We start from the raw sequence: 19360 nt of genomic DNA on the forward strand, positions 1-19360 counted from the left end.
GAGAAGAAGGTCATACTTGGCTACTGACAGAAACGTCTTAGATGTTAAAACAAGTTTTCAATTCTTAGTCTTAAATAATCAAAAAATAGTTTTCCAAATATAATTTTGGTACTTTTTCATTTTTCCCCCTTCATAATGGAAAACAAGCCTACACCATCTTTATATATGGCTCCCGTCAGAAACTCATTTGAGACTCTGAAGTAGCTCTTAGAATAAAACATCGATTTATTCCAAGTCAGACGCAAAAAAAGGTTAAAACAGAGCAACAAGAAAAATCTAGGAATCAATCCCTTACAAGCCTTTTAAACAACGGACATTTTGTGGAGAAGAGAAAAGATACTGTTTGCTAACTTCAGTTTGAAATTCTGAGAAAATACAGCTCTACTACACACCACTGCTTATATAACAAATATGTATGGTTAAGGATGATACAGGAGACGTAAAAATTTACGATTTAAATAAATCTAGCCAATAGCTGATTTTAAATTCAACTTTGAGTCTTTGCTTTTGAAACAGACCCAGGGCTATGACTCTTCTGTGCTACTAGTGAGATATTTTATACTTCAGGCTAAAATCACTTACAGAAATAACTCTTAAAAGTTCAGATCTGTCAGAAATGAATTCTGTAGTTTTGCAAAATGATTGCTATAAAAGTTCTTCAGAGGTAACAAAAAGAAATCCAACCAAAAACATGCTCTAAATGAAAAAATCAGAAATTATTTCAACTTTTCCAATAAATGCTATGAAATAATTTTGTGATTAATATAAAACTTGATTACCATTAATGACAACATTTTAAATATTAGCTCATCTCACAGTGAGACAGAAAAATCAAGGAAAACATTACCTTTTTTACAATTCGTGACATGCAGAACCTGTCCTGCTAACTTTTTCACAGTTTGTGATCAACAATCCATTTATGACAAATTATGGATGCAAACACAATTTAGTTATTGACTGACAATGAAATAACTCTTAAATACAAGCGCTAACCTCGCTGCTCTGATTCAATTCTGGCCAGGTCTGGTTTAGGGATGGCATTGATGGAGACTTGCTTGGAGGTGCTTCGGCTGGAGAGCTGGAGTAACCTACCTCACCAGTCTGTTCCCCAACTTCTGGAAAGACAGAAATCACTATAAACCAAAATCATAAACTGCACTCAGTTTATTTTTAGAAGAGCTTCTCACATTTCATGGCAAATGCAAAGCACACTTTTTTTGTTTTCTTTTGCAAGTAAATACTTAAGAGCAAACAAAAAAACCCCCACCACTGCTCAATAAGTCAATTAAGTCAAATACACTGTTTATCAGATCCTACTCTTATTTTAAGGATTTTTCTGAAAATTAGACTTTGCAGACTACTCTGTACCATACTATCTCCCTGTACTTTGGCCTTAGACTAGGTTTTTTAGATTTTGATTACGTATAGAATTAAACGCAGTTTTTCTTCCAGTATGAGAGAATAACTTCACTCTAATGTTTATTACATCAAATTCTGCACTGAGAAGTTCAGCTTACAGAATAAAATACTTTCTTATAGGAAAGGTCAAATCAAAACCAGTATATCAATGCAAACACAAAACAAAAATATGTAAATCGATTAAGAAAGCCATTCATTTGGATTATTCTCCAAACAATATTAGTTTCAAGCCTCCTTACTAAAACAGTGGCAAACATTTTGCAAATTGAACAAGTCTAGCAGCTGACACTTTGCAAATGACCACTGGTATTCTTTAGTTTTCCTTGAATTTTGAGCAAGTACAGTCCCTTGCAGAAACTCTTTTAGAACTGTACAAGTTTTCATGATGCAGCACATTTATTTCTGTTCTGTTCAAACTATAAAAGAATTGGGCAAAGTAAACATATGAAGAGCAAATTAAGCATTCTGCCTAACACAGGAAAATCTTGCTTATGATGTCTCCTATTCTGCTAGATACCATAATGAAAGCTAAAGCAAGGCACTGAAAGCCTCAAAAAATCTGGAAGTTCCAATCAAAACTGTACAATGTAAGTAATAGGAACAGCCAAAAGAGTGACTGATAGGTACCTAGACATATTAACATGATGTCAGTAGTCCACAAAATTAAAAACTCTGAGCAAGACAAAATACTACACAAGAGGAAAGATGGTTAAATTAATTACCATTTAAAAGGACTGCTTGATGGGTGTGTGATTGAAGGTGACTGCCACCAGAGTATGTGAAATGCAAAAACTGATGGAAATAAATTTATAACACGGACTAGTTTTAGGTTCCTGAAGAGCTGAACTCTGCAGCCTGCTCTTCTGCTACCATAGTTCAATATTCTGCCTGCTGATCTTCATTCAGAAGAAACTAATAACAAATCCAGTGTCAAATTCAACTGAAAACACTTGAATAATCAATGGTAACCAATTGCGTCTTTGAAAAGTAATGACCCATTACTGTCTCCAAAGAGACACTGAGGACAGCAAGAGGAACACCCAAAACACTGAAGTACAAAAAGAAATTAATTGTGCTATCTTGAGGTCAAGGGCAAGTGAGGTACTAACATGAAAAAAGCCACACACAGAAACCAATAACTCATCAAAATTTCAAAGGTCATGTAAACTTCCTGTAAACAGTCAGACATCAGGTTGAGATTTCATGTTTCCAAAATAGTGACTAGCACCTAGCATCTTGTACTACTGTCCTTTAGGGAAAACGGCATCATAAATTATTTCAGGCAGGAATAGCATCTAATAAAGCTTATGTCAGACAGAGAGCATCTAGCAATAAAAAGCAGGTTACAATAAGGTGTCATGATGTCACCAAGTAGTCAAGCTGACGTGCTGCAGTCACTGTACACAAAATAATACACTAAATTCGATATATGCCAGTGGCAAAGTTTTGAGAATATGTACTGCATATCAGTTACTTTGAAGTGCAATAGGAATAAATTTTTTTTTATAAGTTAAAAAACTCAAAGTTCTCATTTCAGTAGTGGATAGCTAACTTCTAGTGTTAAATACAAAGTCAAAAAGACAAGGCTGAAAACTGTTGTGGATAGACTACACAGCTACCTGTAATTCAAGGAATTTTGTGAACATCTACATGAAACATGCAGAACATGTTCCATGGGAATCTTCAGGCATTAAAGTAATTACATTGTGTAAGACATAAAGCATGGCAGATTATTTTTCTTACAAGAAAACAGCATTGTGTCAGCAACCCAAACAAAAAACAAGTCCACAGAAAATCAAAACTTGCTTTAAGTTTTGTAAAGGGTTGGTAGCTTTTACTAACTGAGAAAATTGAGCTTGAAGGAATTAAAATTCTGTGGAGATGTACTGCTATAACAGAAAAATGACCGACTATCCAATAGGTCTGAGTCATGTAAGAGAAATACATATCTCTGGTCATGAAGCCACATGTAAGACAAGGCTGTATCTTAAAACAGGTTCAGAACACAGGGGCTGATGAAACAGAGGGCTACCAGAGCCAGACCAGGAGAGTTCTTCCTTCCCTCTGTCTAAAGATAGACACAGGATGCAGGGAGTTCTTTTTTCACTCTTCCTTCTGCTGACCACTAGCTCAAAAGTCAAAATGGAAGGAGACAGCAAGTTTCAAGTGCAAAGCAGAAGTGTGGAAGATCAGTGGGAAAGTTTCTAACAGAAGAAAAGAATCAATAACAGTACCTTTAACACTTCTGAAATAAAGTTTCCCACCTTACACACCGGTATTCAAGCAATTCATCTTCTAAAACAGTTTGTACATTATTGAACTGAGCCACGTCAGCAAAAGATCATTAACAATTTCTTTCTTTGAGAAAGTTTTAACCCATGAAAAAAGTGCACTCAAAAAGACACTCCGGTGCCACACTTTACAGTTCCTATTTCTAAGATGACTGCTGGAAGTAAGCTTTATTGAAATAAAACTTCTATGGGAACCAAAACCAAAAAATTACCAAAAGTTAATTGGTTGATCTTTCTAGACTGATTTAGAGTCCATAAGAACTCATACAATTTAGCCTGTGCATTAGTCGGCAAATAGACCTACTGGTACCTTTTAAAAAAGTAAATGTATACTGGAGATTTGAACTGTGTGTAACTAGAAGTAAAACTACAGCCACATCAGTAACTCCTTTTAAAGTATTTTATTCAACACAGAAGTTCCGGTGATAAATCATGTATATGCTACATAAGATAGCATATCTTATGTGCCCAAATAAAAACCAAAATTATTTTAAAAAAATCTAGTTAATTGGATAAAATCTCACAAGTTTGCAAGAACTATCACTTTTCATTGTAGCTATTAATAATGGCAGAATCAAGTATCAATCAGATTTTTTTTTAAGCACAGCTTACATAGCACGGTAACCATTTATAATTCACTAGAACAGGGTAACTTCCCTTTAATAACAGAGGGAAAAACTTTCAAAAGTAGTTTTTCCTCAGATTTAAAGACCACTTTGTACCTCATGAAAATAAGTCAGAAGTTTTATATTAGCAAAGTTGCCTGTAAAATAAGAGCAATAAACATACATATGACACTTTTTGTCTGAATGCCTGATGTATAAAGTTTCCAGATAACTTCAGTTGAAATCCATAAAGGCAATAGAAGATCAGGTCCAAATATAATTGTTGTGTGATTTGGTTTTTTTCCTGAACAAAAACGGTTTATACAAATAAATGTTACTTCATTTCCCACCAAGATTTTTGCTTGGCCATTACCTTAACACAAAAATAGACAGAACAGGGAGGTTTTAGACATTTGCTAGGTATTCACTCAATTAACTGCAGATATTTCTTATGAATGTCTTCATCATAGCAAATGCTTACTCATACTGAAAACCCTTCAGTGCCAGCTCTTTGACGAGCCAATTTACTCCCATAAAAAAGGCTTCATTATTAAAGCATACAAAATAAGAGCCACAGTATCTAGTTAAAGAACTCATTGTAATTGTGAGATTAATCTTTTACAACCTACAAACACAATATGAAGAGATTCCCTTTGAAATATTTAGTAAAAAGAAATAAAATTCTAGTAAATTCTAGTAAGTGTGCACCCACAATATAACCCGACTTCCCACGCAAAGACTGCTTGTTAAAAAATAATCTAAGGTATATTTGCAGTTATGGGACTGATGTTTTGGCACATATTAACAACCAGAACTCACACATTCAACCGTTTATCTGGGAGCACTCAAAGGTAAAGGACTGCACACAAATACAAGGTGCCAACACAATGCAGGATAAACATGCTGTCAAGTCAGAAGTTGAATTAAAAGAAAATACTGTCCCTACCTAGCATTGAATCTGGGAGTATTTTCTAAATACCTTCAGTAGTCATGCCATATTTTCACAAACTAAGGTGAAGAGAAAGCATATTCATTTGAAAGCAAATCTGGAAACCTCAGCTGGGAATTTGGAATACAATAGTTGGTCATGAATAAAAACCATAGTGTGAACAATTTTGTTTTCCTTAACCTTTAAAGGCCAGTCAGTATTTCCGAATGTAATAGTGAATGTGTTAATGTTCCTAAATAACTTCCCTGTACAGAAATACATACATGCTCAAATTAGCTCTGAGCATTTATTAAGCCTTCTAAAAATTCACACTGCCTTACTTCATAGTGACTAATGCTTTATGCTCATACAAATACCTGCTGATGCACTGTAACAATTACACTATAATTTTAAAATAATGAAATATGTGTAGAACCATATCTTACCTGTTGAGTCTTCCAAATCAATCAGCTTGGGCATTAAACTTTCTGGTAACTTTTCCGGTAAATCATACCCATTCTTCCTAGCAACTACCAGGTGAAATGCAGCACAGAATTCATCCAGTGTCAGTGCACCATCTTTATCAAAATCTGACAGTTCCCTAAGAAGAAAAACTTGGTATAAATAAAATTTCTTAAGGTTATTTTGTTTCCAAAAAACATACCTCTGGTTTGCTATTTAGAAGATCAAAGAATACAGTTTATAATTCATTTTACCCTATTAAACCTTCATATTAGTGCTACATGTTTTACCCTTCAAAGATGATGAGTTTTTATTAATAACAGTGTACAGATCATTTAAAATCACTTTTATCTTTCCAGATTTTAAACTCATTTAAGACACTACTACACAGTATTACTGGTCTCAGATTTTTGGCAAAGTATACTACCCAAATTACAGTGCTGAGGCAATGCAATTTATTTTAAATGGGAAAATACCTGAAATAGAAATCATTACACTGAAAGGAAGATAACATCTGCCAGTGTAAGCCATTTAATGATAGCATGCAGTAATGCAGTACAAATTCCAGAATACAATGAAATAGAAGGCTTGCACCAAGTCAAAGCTAAATTTGTCATCATGTTTCACAAAGGCCATTTAAAAATATTTTCATGTTTCATTTAAACCTACTTAGAAAGAAATAAATCAACACAGATAAGGAATTAGGTAAATTTAAATGAATTTTTAACAACAAAACCTCAAATAAATTACTTCTAACTCTGAAGAGTCTTAAATTTACTCAAAGTACCTTGTCAATAGTGCCAGCCTACAACCATTAAAGCCCACTAAAGTAATACTGGCATAAATACGAGCAGGACTGAACATACTAGAGTACTAATGAAATTGTACTTAATAATACTTTATAGTAGGTAGATTATTACGTAGAGAGAGCTACCAGAGAGCTGTCCTCTTTCTAAACAATTGTTATGAATAATTATTTTAATTAATTATCACACTTACCAAATATGAGAAAGTTCAGGAATAGGTAGTTTTGACTTAGTGAAAAATTCTTTAGCTGCAGATCCTGAAAAATGGCAACAACCATTTTTAATATTCAAGGCAAGTTAAATCATTAGAAGACTTAGGCTTATTGTAAAGGTGATGTGTTATTTAGCAAAGGTTTTGGGAAAAATGGCACTAATTACTAGGGTTAAACAAAGGAAAGAGGCAAATTAGTTTCTAGTCCTTCTTGAATTACATTGAACTATACTAGAACATCAGCCAAATGCAGAACTTCCTTCAAAATAGTATGCAAACCTACGTACAAACAAAATCGTTTTAACAGAACAGATGCACCCATAATTATATTTGTTTAAAGAATAACTTACCTGGTATAAATCCATTTAGATCAGGTTGAATAGTTTTAAACTGATTAACATAATACTGCCTTTGTTCATCAGTTATTTTCCAGGGGTCATCGTAACTACTTGATTGCCTACGAATTTCATTTGTTGTTGTAGCTGATGCTACAGTTCGTACTGTTGTCTGGTCCTGAAATGAAATATTTTTCCTCAGTATTATCTACCTAAAATGCTTCTACGAATTCTCAACTTCTTGCCTTCAAAAAATAAAGCATAGTTAAATCTCGCAGTAGTTTAAAAACTGCAGGAAACCATTGGCAGATTGCATCTGCAGAATAATGACGGGGTATTTTTGCACACTGATACATATGGAATGACTGCAGATATGCAAGCAGAAAAAAAGTATGGCACACATGTATAAAAAGCTAAATATAAATGTTTTAAAGTCATATTTGTTGACATTTTTAAAGTTAGTAGCTTTTATTTAACCATTCCAAATGAAGTCAACTCATTGAAACAAGTATCTGTTGGGCAAATAGCATTGAATAGACTATAGCACAGATACACAGTAAACATCTGCAATGACAATTATGAAGAAAAATAACAAAAAAAAAAAAAAAAAGGATTGCAACATCAATCTGAATGAGGCAAATCAAATACCAATAAAGTGTCACACCTGGACAGAAGCAGGATGCATGGCTAAAAGAGCACTGGTTGGTGGGGTATCTGCAAAACTGACCCAATTTTCTTGATGGGGTGGTGGTGAATGGCCAGACCATATGGGATCACTAGAAGTAGATGAGCCTGAAAGTAGAAGAAATATTTCCTTTTCAAAAAGACAGCCTCAGAAACTAAGAAAGAACTATGGATATGGAAATATCTCCTGTCAGGGAGATATACTCTAGAATGATGAAAAAAAAGAAAAACCAAATTACACCAAGGTGACAAAATTTGCCTCCTGACAAGTCACTCCCGTAGATTTTTGCATTAGGTCGGCTTCAATCTGCACTAAAAAAGACAGAACTAAGGAATGAGCTTATTGCAAAACATGTAAAATGGAAATAGGATTTTACCCATTAATGGGTTTTGAATGAGTTAATTAACACTCCACGTTTTCATTTAATTGAAATAAGCAACACTTGTATGGACAAATACTATTTAAAAGTGAAATATGATATTAGCATTCAACTTCATTATCATTATTATTAAACTTTTTTTTTTTAGATTTTAGCTCACCATTCAAGGAACAAAGCCTTGGAAATTCTCTTTAAGAATCAGCCTTTTTGGCACAGGTAATTTTTTTTCTACATCATTTTTAGATTAACTCAGTTGCTTAAAAACAGGCCAAGAGTAATAAAAGGTATCCGTATAGAATGATGACATCTGCTGTGTATTAAGTATCTGGAACACAACAATTGAGATGCAACCAATGCCTTGCTATAATCTACTTCTGAAGTACTGTCAATGTTCAACATCTGAATATTAAAATAACGATGAAGCAACTACAGAAAGATTTGGCCATCCACTGCTCTATGTACAAAACTATCAAAAATATCTTAAATTGTAGTTGCAGATTAAAAATTTAAGGAACTCTGATGAAAGAAAAAAACAAACCATTTAGAATAAGTCTAGTAGAATCCCATTCTGTTCTTTGATTCCTAAAAGAAATCATGAGCTCCTTAAATCTAAACAGTGGTGAAACTGATTAATCTACTGTTCTTGCACAGTTAAATGCTTTCTGTTGAAATATATTAAATGAAATAATATAATCATTTGTATAATATATCTATGTAATATCTGGCAATATGTAATTACTCTTTCATCCCATAAATAAAATGTAATAAGAAAAATGCTTAGAATCGGTTTATCTATGCCCTTCTCCTACATAAAATAGTCACAATTGTGCAGAGCACATTTAATCTTGCATTACATTGAGTAAAAAGTAATATCTGCATGAGAATTTCATCAAATGATTTTTTCTTCTTAACTTAGCTTTACTACAATAAAAAGGCTCTATCAACTACTCCTTTTGTCCCAGATTTGTCCACCACTTCTGGAAGCTTCTGATGTGGGCTGGAGCTTCTAGTGTATTCAGAAGTGCTGAGAATAAAGGCAATGAGTTTGACAATGAAGTTCTTCTTCGGTAGTTCACCTAAGTCTCAAACACTAGAAAGATATCTAGAGAAAAGCTCAGTCTCTTTCTGCCAGGTCTCTCTCAGCACAGCACAAATGGACAGCTAGATGCAGACAAGATCTTTCCCACCTCTCCTATGGATATGCCACACTCAAATTTTATTTGTGCTACAATGGCTTTACCCTTCTCTGCCTCTCAGACACTTGACATTACCACTAACCTTATACATGTTTACTCCTCCTTCACTTCTCCCAACAACATGTCTTGGTACAGTTCAATTCATATCCCATTTAGCCGAATTTCTCTTCCAAAGCAATACCTTGACGGCAATGGAGATACCAGTAGCACCAAACTGTCACACCTTCAGAGTAGTCTACAAGTACTACAAGGATTGCTTCCTTTCTCCCCTGTTCAAATAACCCCAACAAGAATATTATTGCTTTACTGTTCCTGTTATTCACTCTGCCATGCAACTTTTTAGGACACAGGATGGGATGGCTGAAGGACACCTTCTTTTTCCAACTACAAAACCAGACTGGAAACACAGAGATGGAGGAGAAACTGGAAGAAAACTCAGCCACAGAGAAGACTTGAAACAATCAGTGTATTTTTATTTTATGATTTGTAACCCAATGAAGAAGCAACCTTCAACAGCCTCTGTTAATTTTAATCAGTAAGGACACCATTAACAACACTTTGAATGAAGAGTAAGCCTAAGACCAATTATCAGATTTGAACTAGCTGGCAAAGTCTAATGGCATATGTTTAGTACAAAGACCTAACAAATTCCCATTGCTGTGCTGTATCTTCCTCTAGCTTGAATATCTTACCAACACATTGATAACTTGTGGAAAATGATCTCATTTCCTAGAATAAAAGTTACCCTCTCACTTCAGGATACAAATGTAAGTGTAAGAAATGTTCTTTCTTGATAATACGTACTTTTCAATTACTATACAAATACAGGTTTACCTACAGAGGACCAAATTTTCAACTAACTTTGTAAACTAGCAAGAGTTCCCCTTACCATCAACCTGTGGTGAGACAAAACCAGAAGCTCAGTACAATTTTGACCATAAGATAAAATGCTGTAGAGCTCTCACACCCAGGTAAGAGTAACCCATAGCTTGTAACAAGGCTAATTATCATCAATTATTGAAGGAGTAAGGAGGAGACAAAGTACTATTCAGTACCCTGCAAGCCCAGTAAATATCTTAGGGCCTTAAAGATGCGACTGAAATGTTAGCACAGACATGTTCCACTTCTGTCTTTGAAGTGTTCATGAACTGCTACAAAATCTCTCCCAAAGAGAAAAGAAAGAAGTGTGCCTTTGGGCTGCAACTTCTCATACATGTTCAGACACCAACACAGAACTCTGATGTAATGACAAAAAAAAGCTAACAAGTGTCCTATGACAAAAGAGAAGTTTTTTTTTTTTTAGTAGTTTGAAATCATTATTTGGATACTACCAACATAAACGTTCTGCTTTGTTTCCAGTCCAAACAGACTATAAGGTAATAAAAAATAATTTCTAGTCCCTATTCTGACATGCCACTCATGTTGAAGTAGGGAAGGAATTCTTTCTCCGAAGTTCGTCAACATCAGCAACCTTCTAGCTGCTGAAGCTGTAGTGCAAAATGAGCTGAAAAGGTAAAAGTATGGAGTATTTTGGGTTTTGCTCTCTTGTAACTATAGGAACAGGAAACTCTCATTTCATATGCAATTCTGCTTCCTACAAGCAGTTCAGTCATCTACTGTATTATTCTGTGAAGACAGATCCAATCCAGATCACAGATGCAAGCCAGAACTGGGACATAACATCATGATTTTTTAACAGCTTTAAGTGTAAGCACACTGAGCTAGCTGTAACAGTGCCTCAAAAACCAGTTACGTACAAAGCATCACTAACACTATCCTAACCGAATTACTGGACAACACAGTGACAAAAAATTCTAAAAAGTACATTCCTTTGCTCTTTTGAGATGCGAACAGGTTTTCTTCTTAAGAAACAGAGAACTACAGCTTTAAGTTATGCTTAGGACTTCTAATGTAGTACCAGGTGTAAGATTTTTAAAACAACTGAGTTATTATCTAATCATTATTCTACAGTCCAATTCAATAAGGAAAGCACTGTAACTTTGTTCACAGTAGGAGTATGGTGATGCAATGGAGTCTTAACTCAGTAAAGTCAGAATCCTTCCATTTAAATACATCATTCTCCAAACAGAAAAAAAATAAGTTTCGATTTTCACCCTTCTGGTTTAAAGCTACATGCTGTTTATTGTATGACCCACCAGAAATATTTTCACATTATTTCAGTTGACAACCCCATTATGTGAAATAGTGTTTGAGAATAAAGTGAAATACAAGCAGAGAGACCTGGGTGCTTATATTTCTTGGATAACAAGTGAAAAGGCATAGTCCTACTGAAATGATATCACACATCTGCAATTCACCTGATTTCCCAAAAGCATCTTGCATTGGAATCAAGATGAGCTTGCAGTGCTGATTGTAAGAAAAGTAACTAACAGTCTATCTGGTTTTCTATCTCAATGTCATCATAACATGATTTTTCTACAAACACTGTCTTTAAAATGCCCTCTTCCCTCTAGAGAAGAAAAAAAATTATGAACTGCCTACAACAGCTGAAGGTCAAAAGAAAAATTAGTCATCTGCAGTGCAAAAGAATCACCAACAGTAAATTAGGATGGCAATTTTTGTTAAACTAATATATGAAAATTTGCTTTATGCTTAGCATTGGAAGAACAGACAATCTTTCTGTAACAGTATTTTCAAATTACTTTAAACACACTACGAATGTGTTTCAGTATGCAATATAAAACTGGGGAATCCTGAGTTAGTTCAGAAATATTTTCAGACTACTAGTGAAAGACTTATCTATTAAACATCACATGGAAAGCACTGCCAAATTGAAATATTAACACGGAATAACACCTTTAGCTTTAAGAGGTCAGTACTGAACTCTTCAACACCAGGAACAGTTTGCATACTGCCCTGGAGTCCTTGATTGTAAGTTAGAAAAACTTTGCAAGTTAAAATCAGCCACTAGACATATTTGTATTTCAGCTTCCAAGAAACACAAATTAGCTAAACTATGGAAGAAAAAAAGTTGAGAAATTGAGTGTTGAAAAATAACAATGCTTGGATTGAACTCTTGGAAGTCATTATATATGTAATGCCCACACTAATTTTTTTTTTTTTTAAATTCTAAATTGACTGGCACTTACTAGCAAACAACATTGAGTACACTGATATAAATCTCTGCATACAACCCATTTCATTTTGAAAAAGTTTTATTTTCTTATCCAACTAATTTTAATAACAGAATCCCTGGTCCTCCATGGATGCTTGCAACTACAGAATGACAGTAAACTGAAAGGCATCAGAATAACTTTCGAATATCATAACTGAAATAAGTCAAGCAACCACAGTTCAGTCTCAAACCACAGTTGACAAAATGCAAGATATCATTTAGCATTAGAACCTGAATTACAAGTGCTCCACTGTTCCCAAATTTTTTAAGTCAACTAATCTACCAGAAACATAATTCAAACAAACTATACATTATCTTCTGCCTTCCCTTGAGTTCCCAGTGTTTTCAAGTATAACGACAGTTCCTGCACAGTTTCAATAGGATTATCAGTACTTGTATCAAAAACCTTCTACTGGAAAACTTACATATTTTATTTCCCTCCCTCCAAACCCTTAGCATTTCCCATGTGACACTAAGAAATGGATCTGTCATATTCAAGATCCCAGATTCCACAGTGCTGCCATCTGTATAAACACCTGAGAAAGTTCCATAAGAAAGTTTTCAGGATTGAAAAGTACAATGATAAACTGCCCTAAACTCATTTATTATATTTATTTAAGAATTCCACAACTTTGTGTTACAGTTGAAGCATAATATAAGATGTTTATACCTGGTTGTACTTCACTAAACGGAGCCCAAAAAGGCCCAGGTCCAGCAAGAGGTCGTTCATTATTCCCTCCGCTGGGATGGCGGTTGTGCTTCCTCCATGTATGTGGAGAGGTTGGTGGGGATTGCTGTGGTGAAACAACTGGAGATGTGGACTCCTAATAAAACAAAGGAATCTTTTAAGTTTTTTCTAAACCACCAAGTACATAAAAGCCTATCTAAAACCATTATTTCTAGAAACAATCATCACTTCAGTTAAACTCTCATTTCAGAGAGTGAAAATTTTAGTACTTATTAAAACGAGAGAACAGGAGAAGTCAGGTACAGTATGACTGGGAGTGGACATGTTCACTTCAAACAACGTCATCTTATATGTTTTTAACTTGGCATTCTTAAGACAACAGCAGTGCCGCGTTAAATCACTTAGCTACAAAGCAAATTAAAGACTCACTTTCACTTGTGATAAAAGTTGCATCTAAAACCAGGTCTCAAAAGAAAAAATTACTTACTGTACAACTTATTATCGTACCTAATGTTCATCAAGTAATTCACAATCAGTTACTCTCATTTAAAAAACAAACCAGAATTAAGCATTGGGGAGGGGGGGGGAATCATCAGACAAGTCACTTGTTTTTTTAATATGCAAAAACATTGATGTAATTTTCTCTGCTCTACAAATTACAAAGTAATTTTGCCCTGATGTTAAGGATCACACTTCTCCTTAATTCCATAGTGTACTATATTCTTCCTGAACAGGTAGGAAAAGAGAGAATCACATGTGCAGTTTCTACCTGGAATCAGTTCTCATAAGACACTCAGATTACCAGATCATTCCATTTCAAATAAAATACAAAGAAAAAAATCATTTATATTGTACAAAGTATTTATTTAGTAGAAAGCAATTTCTTCCCTATACCTAGACCTTTTGGAATTCTTATTTGCCAGTTCTCCCTGTTTGAGCTAAACTGTACTAGGGCAAAAAACAGGAAAGCAAAACTTGGACTGAATATCCTTAAAAGTAAAAACGAAGCTAAAATTCTCAATACTGTTTCAGCAGTAGACAAAAAGTTTGCTATTCTATGTCAAAAACTGTTAACATATTATCAAGTCCCAACAGACAGATTGATCGTAGGCTTCCACACCATTCCCCTAAGTGAACTGGCTTACTCTTTGGAACATCCTAAGACCATTATGCTTTTTAAAAACCATTACATTTGCAAGAGTCTAACAGTCAGCAACAAGGTTCTATAAACATGCTTTTCTCCAAGTGGTACATTCTAAAACCACACACATCCTAACAAAAGAGTTTTAGGGCAATGATTAGTTACTTTCTAATGTGTTGATGTAAACTTTTATCTTTTGTTGCCCTCTGATTTTCATATTTCCTGGGAAACATGGCCAGTCTGGTTAATTCTGCAACTGAAGTATTTTCTAGAAGTTATGATCATTGAGTCGGATTTCTTTAAATAAGTTTCTATGCCACAAGATTCAAATTTTCCATTCAAAGTATTTCAGTGATGCCCATATGTACTGGAAAAGACTATTACAAAATGGCTAGGAGCAGCACTAATTCACTTCAACTTTTAATTCAGAAACTAACTCTGATACCACACAGAGTTAGGGAACAAACCCATCATGATGATAGATTTATGCTAGAGAGGGTAATTGCATTGCAGAACCCATGAAATGTTCTTCAGAATGACTACTAGTTGATTACAAACAGCCCAAGGTTCAACAAGAACTCTAAATGCAGCACCACATGTCTTTCAAGAGAGAGCGTGTGGTTCAGCCAATTACAAACTTGCTGGTCTGACCTCAGCAGTTTGAAAGGTTTTAGATTAGATTTTTCAGGAAAATAATAATTACAACAGAGACAAATGAAAAAGGGATCAATCACAGCATGAGAAATTTTACTCAAACTGGCAAACATTTTTGTGATTTTCTAGAAAAAGGAATTGTGCTATATTTACCCTGAAGCGCAGCATACCTCAGTGGGGTGTCATACAACAAAGTTACAACAATGTGGAGATTAATACAAGAATCTAAGGTGTAAAAGAACAGAAGGCTACAGAAGGAACAATGCTGCATTGTATTAGAATGGGAACTATGAGACTGAAGGGATGTTTCTAATAATGCTCCTGAATGACTGATTCAGGTAACAAACTCATTTGATACTTCAGGTAACTGATTATGCACACTAAATAGCACGCTGATGCATTCTGACAGCAAATGTAAGGTGGCAGATGGATGGATCCCTTCCAGAACATAAGTAACAATAAGCTACCAAATTTTAAAATGTAAAACACAGTTTCTTGCATTATGAAAACTAATACCAAAGGGCATAAGGAGAAGACTGGATGCACAGGTCAACTATCAGACCCCTACAATATGTCAAGTATGACAGATTTGCTTTATTCACAGATGCAAAGGTATATCAGATAAGATATATCAAGAAGAAGTAGGGAAGAACCCTACAAAATAGTATTAATAGTGGTGAAATAGCATTTGGAATTAGAAATGCAAATGTAAAATATTTTCAATCACTACAAATTCAAATTGGATCACAGGCAGAGAAGGATTATGAGGACTACTAGTAACTATGAGATGAAACTGAGACAATGGATTGTTTCGTCTTGTCAAGCGAAACAAAGCTGAAGGGGAATGCAATAGTTTTCTAGTAAATACTGGTAGAGTTCTGCAGCAAGTACTAGTGACAAAGCTGTTAAAAGAACAGGGTGAGCTAAGTTAATTGGGAATTCACACAGTATTCCAACAGATATTTCACTGTATTCCCACTAAGGCCCTGGAATAGTTTTCCCCAACACGGTCAGTGTGGATAAAAGGTTGTGATTCCACGAGAGAACTCTGATTTTTTTTAAGAACTCATGACCAAATACAATTTCTCATAATAATGGATGGTTAGACTAAATTATATATGAGGTCTTTTCCAGTTCTGTGCTCCTAAACAGAAATGGACTACTGGAAAAAGCTTAAAAGAAAATCACACTACTTTTCATATAGTCAAAAATGTTGAAATTATCAAATTCTGACTGCTATAGGTGGCAAACTTGAGCTGTCTCCTCCTAAGGTTGCACTAATATGGCAATAAATCAGTATCATCTGGAGTGCCAGTAATATGCTCAATGCACACAAAGATAGATGAGTACCTTCAGCTTTACCTTTTATTTTCACCTGGACATAGCAAGGTTCAGCCTATGAGCATTTGTCAGATACATGCTTTTCAGTGTTAGAGTATCAGTATCTATTGAAGCCAGATACTCCCCTTTCCTGGGAAACAGGTGAAAGTATCCTAAAGCAGTACCTGATCAACATCTGGATCATACTTAATGACACTGGAAAAAGTATTTGCTTTTTGGCCTTAACAACAAAACATAAAATATCCCAAATATTGAGAACATTTAGTCACTTGTAAGTTACTTTAAGAAGACAGAAAATTCTTCCTAATCTCAGCATTGCTACTTCTCAAAGAAAATTTGCAGTACATTAACATTTTTAGTAGCATAGTTGCTACTATTAAGGTATAGAAATCTGTATATACACTGTGGTAACATATCCACATCACCAAAAGTGCTTGTATAGATGTCACATTGTCACCAGAAGTGCTCAAATCTACTTAGCTTCTATTTTTAAGGAAGAAGAAATCCTGCCAGAAGAAAAAAACAAAAATTTTCATCCACTGTTTATTTTCACTAGGATGTGCAGTCAACATGCCATCCAGTGAGTGAAAGCATCTTTCATTATTCAGCTTGACTCCTAGAATCAGTTCTGCAGATTACATGACAGCTGGGTGTGACTTCAGTCATCTTCTGATAACACTAACAATATTAAAAAGATATAAACTCCTGGCCAGTGCTATATTTGCACAATACTTAGCCATTATAAACCAAAAACACTACCATAAAAATGGCTAGAGATAGAAAAAGGTATTTGTGATGACCTAATTCATAGTTACTCTTTGGAAACAACCTGACTGCCATTTCCTGATGCCTTGCCTCCAAGTGAAGTTCACTGAGGGGAACTGCCAAAATAACGCATTGTTAAGAAATAGTTCTAGCTAGCACATTTCAGTAGACAATATACTAAGGGAAATTCTTCTAAATAAATTTTTTACAGTTATAAGATGATATACTACACATGACAAATCTCACTAATACGGAAAGCTGGACATAAATGAACCCTGTTTTAAAGATGAAGATTAGGATACCTTACAATTTCATACAAATAATATTTCAGCCACAGTGTTTTAAGAAATCAATGTACTTTCAAGTGTCAGGCATATTATCAAACCCAGTAAACAGTTTAAATAAAAAAAAAAAAAAAAAAAAAAAAAAAAAAAAAAAAAAAAAAAAAAAAAAAAAAAAAAAAAAAAAAAAAAAAAAAAAACTCCCTAAGGAAGTATCTAACAGATAATAACAGATACAGATAAGTTCCAAAAGTGAAATATCCAAGCTTAACTGACATATTCCTCCAGAAAAAAGTTATGCCTAGGAAATGATACATTGTTATTTACTTCTCAGGTTTCAGCTCTTTTCATCCTCATTGCTCAAAAAGGTGGCATGAGAATTCAGAATCTGAAACTCTTTCTAGATTTTATAAATCTCAGTGGTATCTCCAGGTGAAGACAACTGAATCAGCAATTTCCATAAAAACATGTATAAAGCTGCACCCATCTTTTGGAAAATAACCCAATTAGAGCACTTACGTGATTAAATGAGAAATCTGGGCTCAAGCCCCTTTCTCAGCTTGTTTCTAACATGGTATCTAAATCAGTAAGTATAATAACTGGGACAATAAGGCTGCTTGAATGGGTTCATTGTACAGTCAGAAACGTAGCATGAGCCACAGAACATGCAGTTTTACAATACGGTGCAAAATCAGGCAATACTTCCCTGATGTTCTAGACCATAAATACAGTTTAAAACTGCGGGACTCAATGCTATGTTGTCTGTTACATTTGTTCCAAGTTCTGTTTTCTGGGCCAGATCTCTCAAAGGGTTTATACAGTTTCTTTATTCCTATGATCCCATACAGAGTTATGTGAAAGATATACCACATTGCTTCTATCAGCCAAGACAGAGAAATGAAATTTGGATGCTCATACACCTTTGTAAATACGTGGGTTTTTTTATCCTGAAATTGAAGACCTCAAACACCAGATTTTTTGTTGTTATTTTGAAATTACACCACTACAGATTCCTGTATCAAATTACAGATGTTCACTAAATAAACTCAACATCATGCTGGAAGCTTACAAAACACAATTTCAACCAAACCAATTTCTGCCCCACCATCAGATCACAGAAATCTGTGATTCCTGATTTCTTCATGAAGTGTTTTGGAGCTCTCTCAAACACACCTCCCAGAACTAGACAACAAAAAGGTATTTTCAGACCTACTGCCAGCTCTCTTTCATTACAGTCATCTCCCCTTTGGGAGAAACAAAGTGGCAGATAAATACTGATTATGGATTTCCTTTAGTAATTTACTTTTTCTTTATATTGGATCAGTCTGGGCTATTTCCATAGAGACGAATAAATGTTTATGAGTGATTCTTTGATTCCCAGAGACACTAAGGGACATTTGCAAGTTCCTCGATTCTTTACAAAATAAGCTCAGAAAAAAAGCATACCATAGGGAAGAAAACAGGTCATTCAATACACAGAGCAAAATTTAGCATTTGTACTCAGTTCTTGCTAGTAGAAAAGACAATCAGAAAGTATTTCCCCATAGAAAAAGAGCATAAAGACTGTAAGCCCAAGGAATTATGTATGAGGTGGCACAGAGTTGTAAGCCCTTACAGTTTTCATTTATTCAGACATCCTGCAGCTGAGGACGAAAGAACCAGTGAACAAAAAGAAATCAGTTTTCTTCTTATTCAAACACAATAAAAAGCTATGTGAAAACTTCTGTCTGTTATTTCTGGTTCTCATTGTCTCAAAAAGTAAACAGTAGAACAATAAAATGTAAAGCAGAGAAAAGCAACTGTGAAAATTTAAAAAAAAATTCTAAATAAAGTATTTCAGATTTACATGTATTGGAGAATGCTGAAGGACTAGAAATCTTGTCTTCCATGGGACTCAGTATCACTGTTCCGATGACCAGGAAACTGACAGGAACTACTTAATAAATGAGCTACTAGTATCATAATGATTACAACTTGCTATTTGCCATCATACCTTAACACACTGATTTTCTTTTCTGTCTACACTCTATGTCCATT

General features: G+C 34.6%; 1 protein-coding gene across 10 annotated transcripts in view; it reads right to left on the reverse strand.

Annotated features, from left to right (window-relative positions):
• Positions 1-19360, reverse strand: part of REPS1 (RALBP1 associated Eps domain containing 1) — a 60264-nt gene that overhangs the window by 21589 nt on the left and 19315 nt on the right. For 5 of the 10 annotated variants that reach the window (XM_027888049.1, XM_027888047.1, XM_027888039.1 and 2 more), the window contains exons 4-9: positions 13124-13277; positions 7722-7849; positions 7073-7235; positions 6705-6768; positions 5690-5844; positions 994-1133 (exon numbers count right to left, since the gene is read on the reverse strand). In XM_027888049.1, coding sequence (XP_027743850.1) covers positions 994-1133; positions 5690-5844; positions 6705-6768; positions 7073-7235; positions 7722-7849; positions 13124-13277 — 804 coding nt within the window. The remainder of the gene's footprint in view (positions 1-993; positions 1134-5689; positions 5845-6704; positions 6769-7072; positions 7236-7721; positions 7850-13123; positions 13278-19360) is intronic. The other 5 variants (XM_027888044.1, XM_027888048.1, XM_027888043.1 and 2 more) reach the window with 3 other exon arrangements.

This window comes from Empidonax traillii, unplaced genomic scaffold (genome assembly GCF_003031625.1).
Source record: "Empidonax traillii isolate 1590-97213 ecotype Southwest subspecies unplaced genomic scaffold, ASM303162v1 scaffold229:size1690559, whole genome shotgun sequence".
NCBI classification, from domain to species: Eukaryota; Metazoa; Chordata; class Aves; order Passeriformes; family Tyrannidae; genus Empidonax; species Empidonax traillii.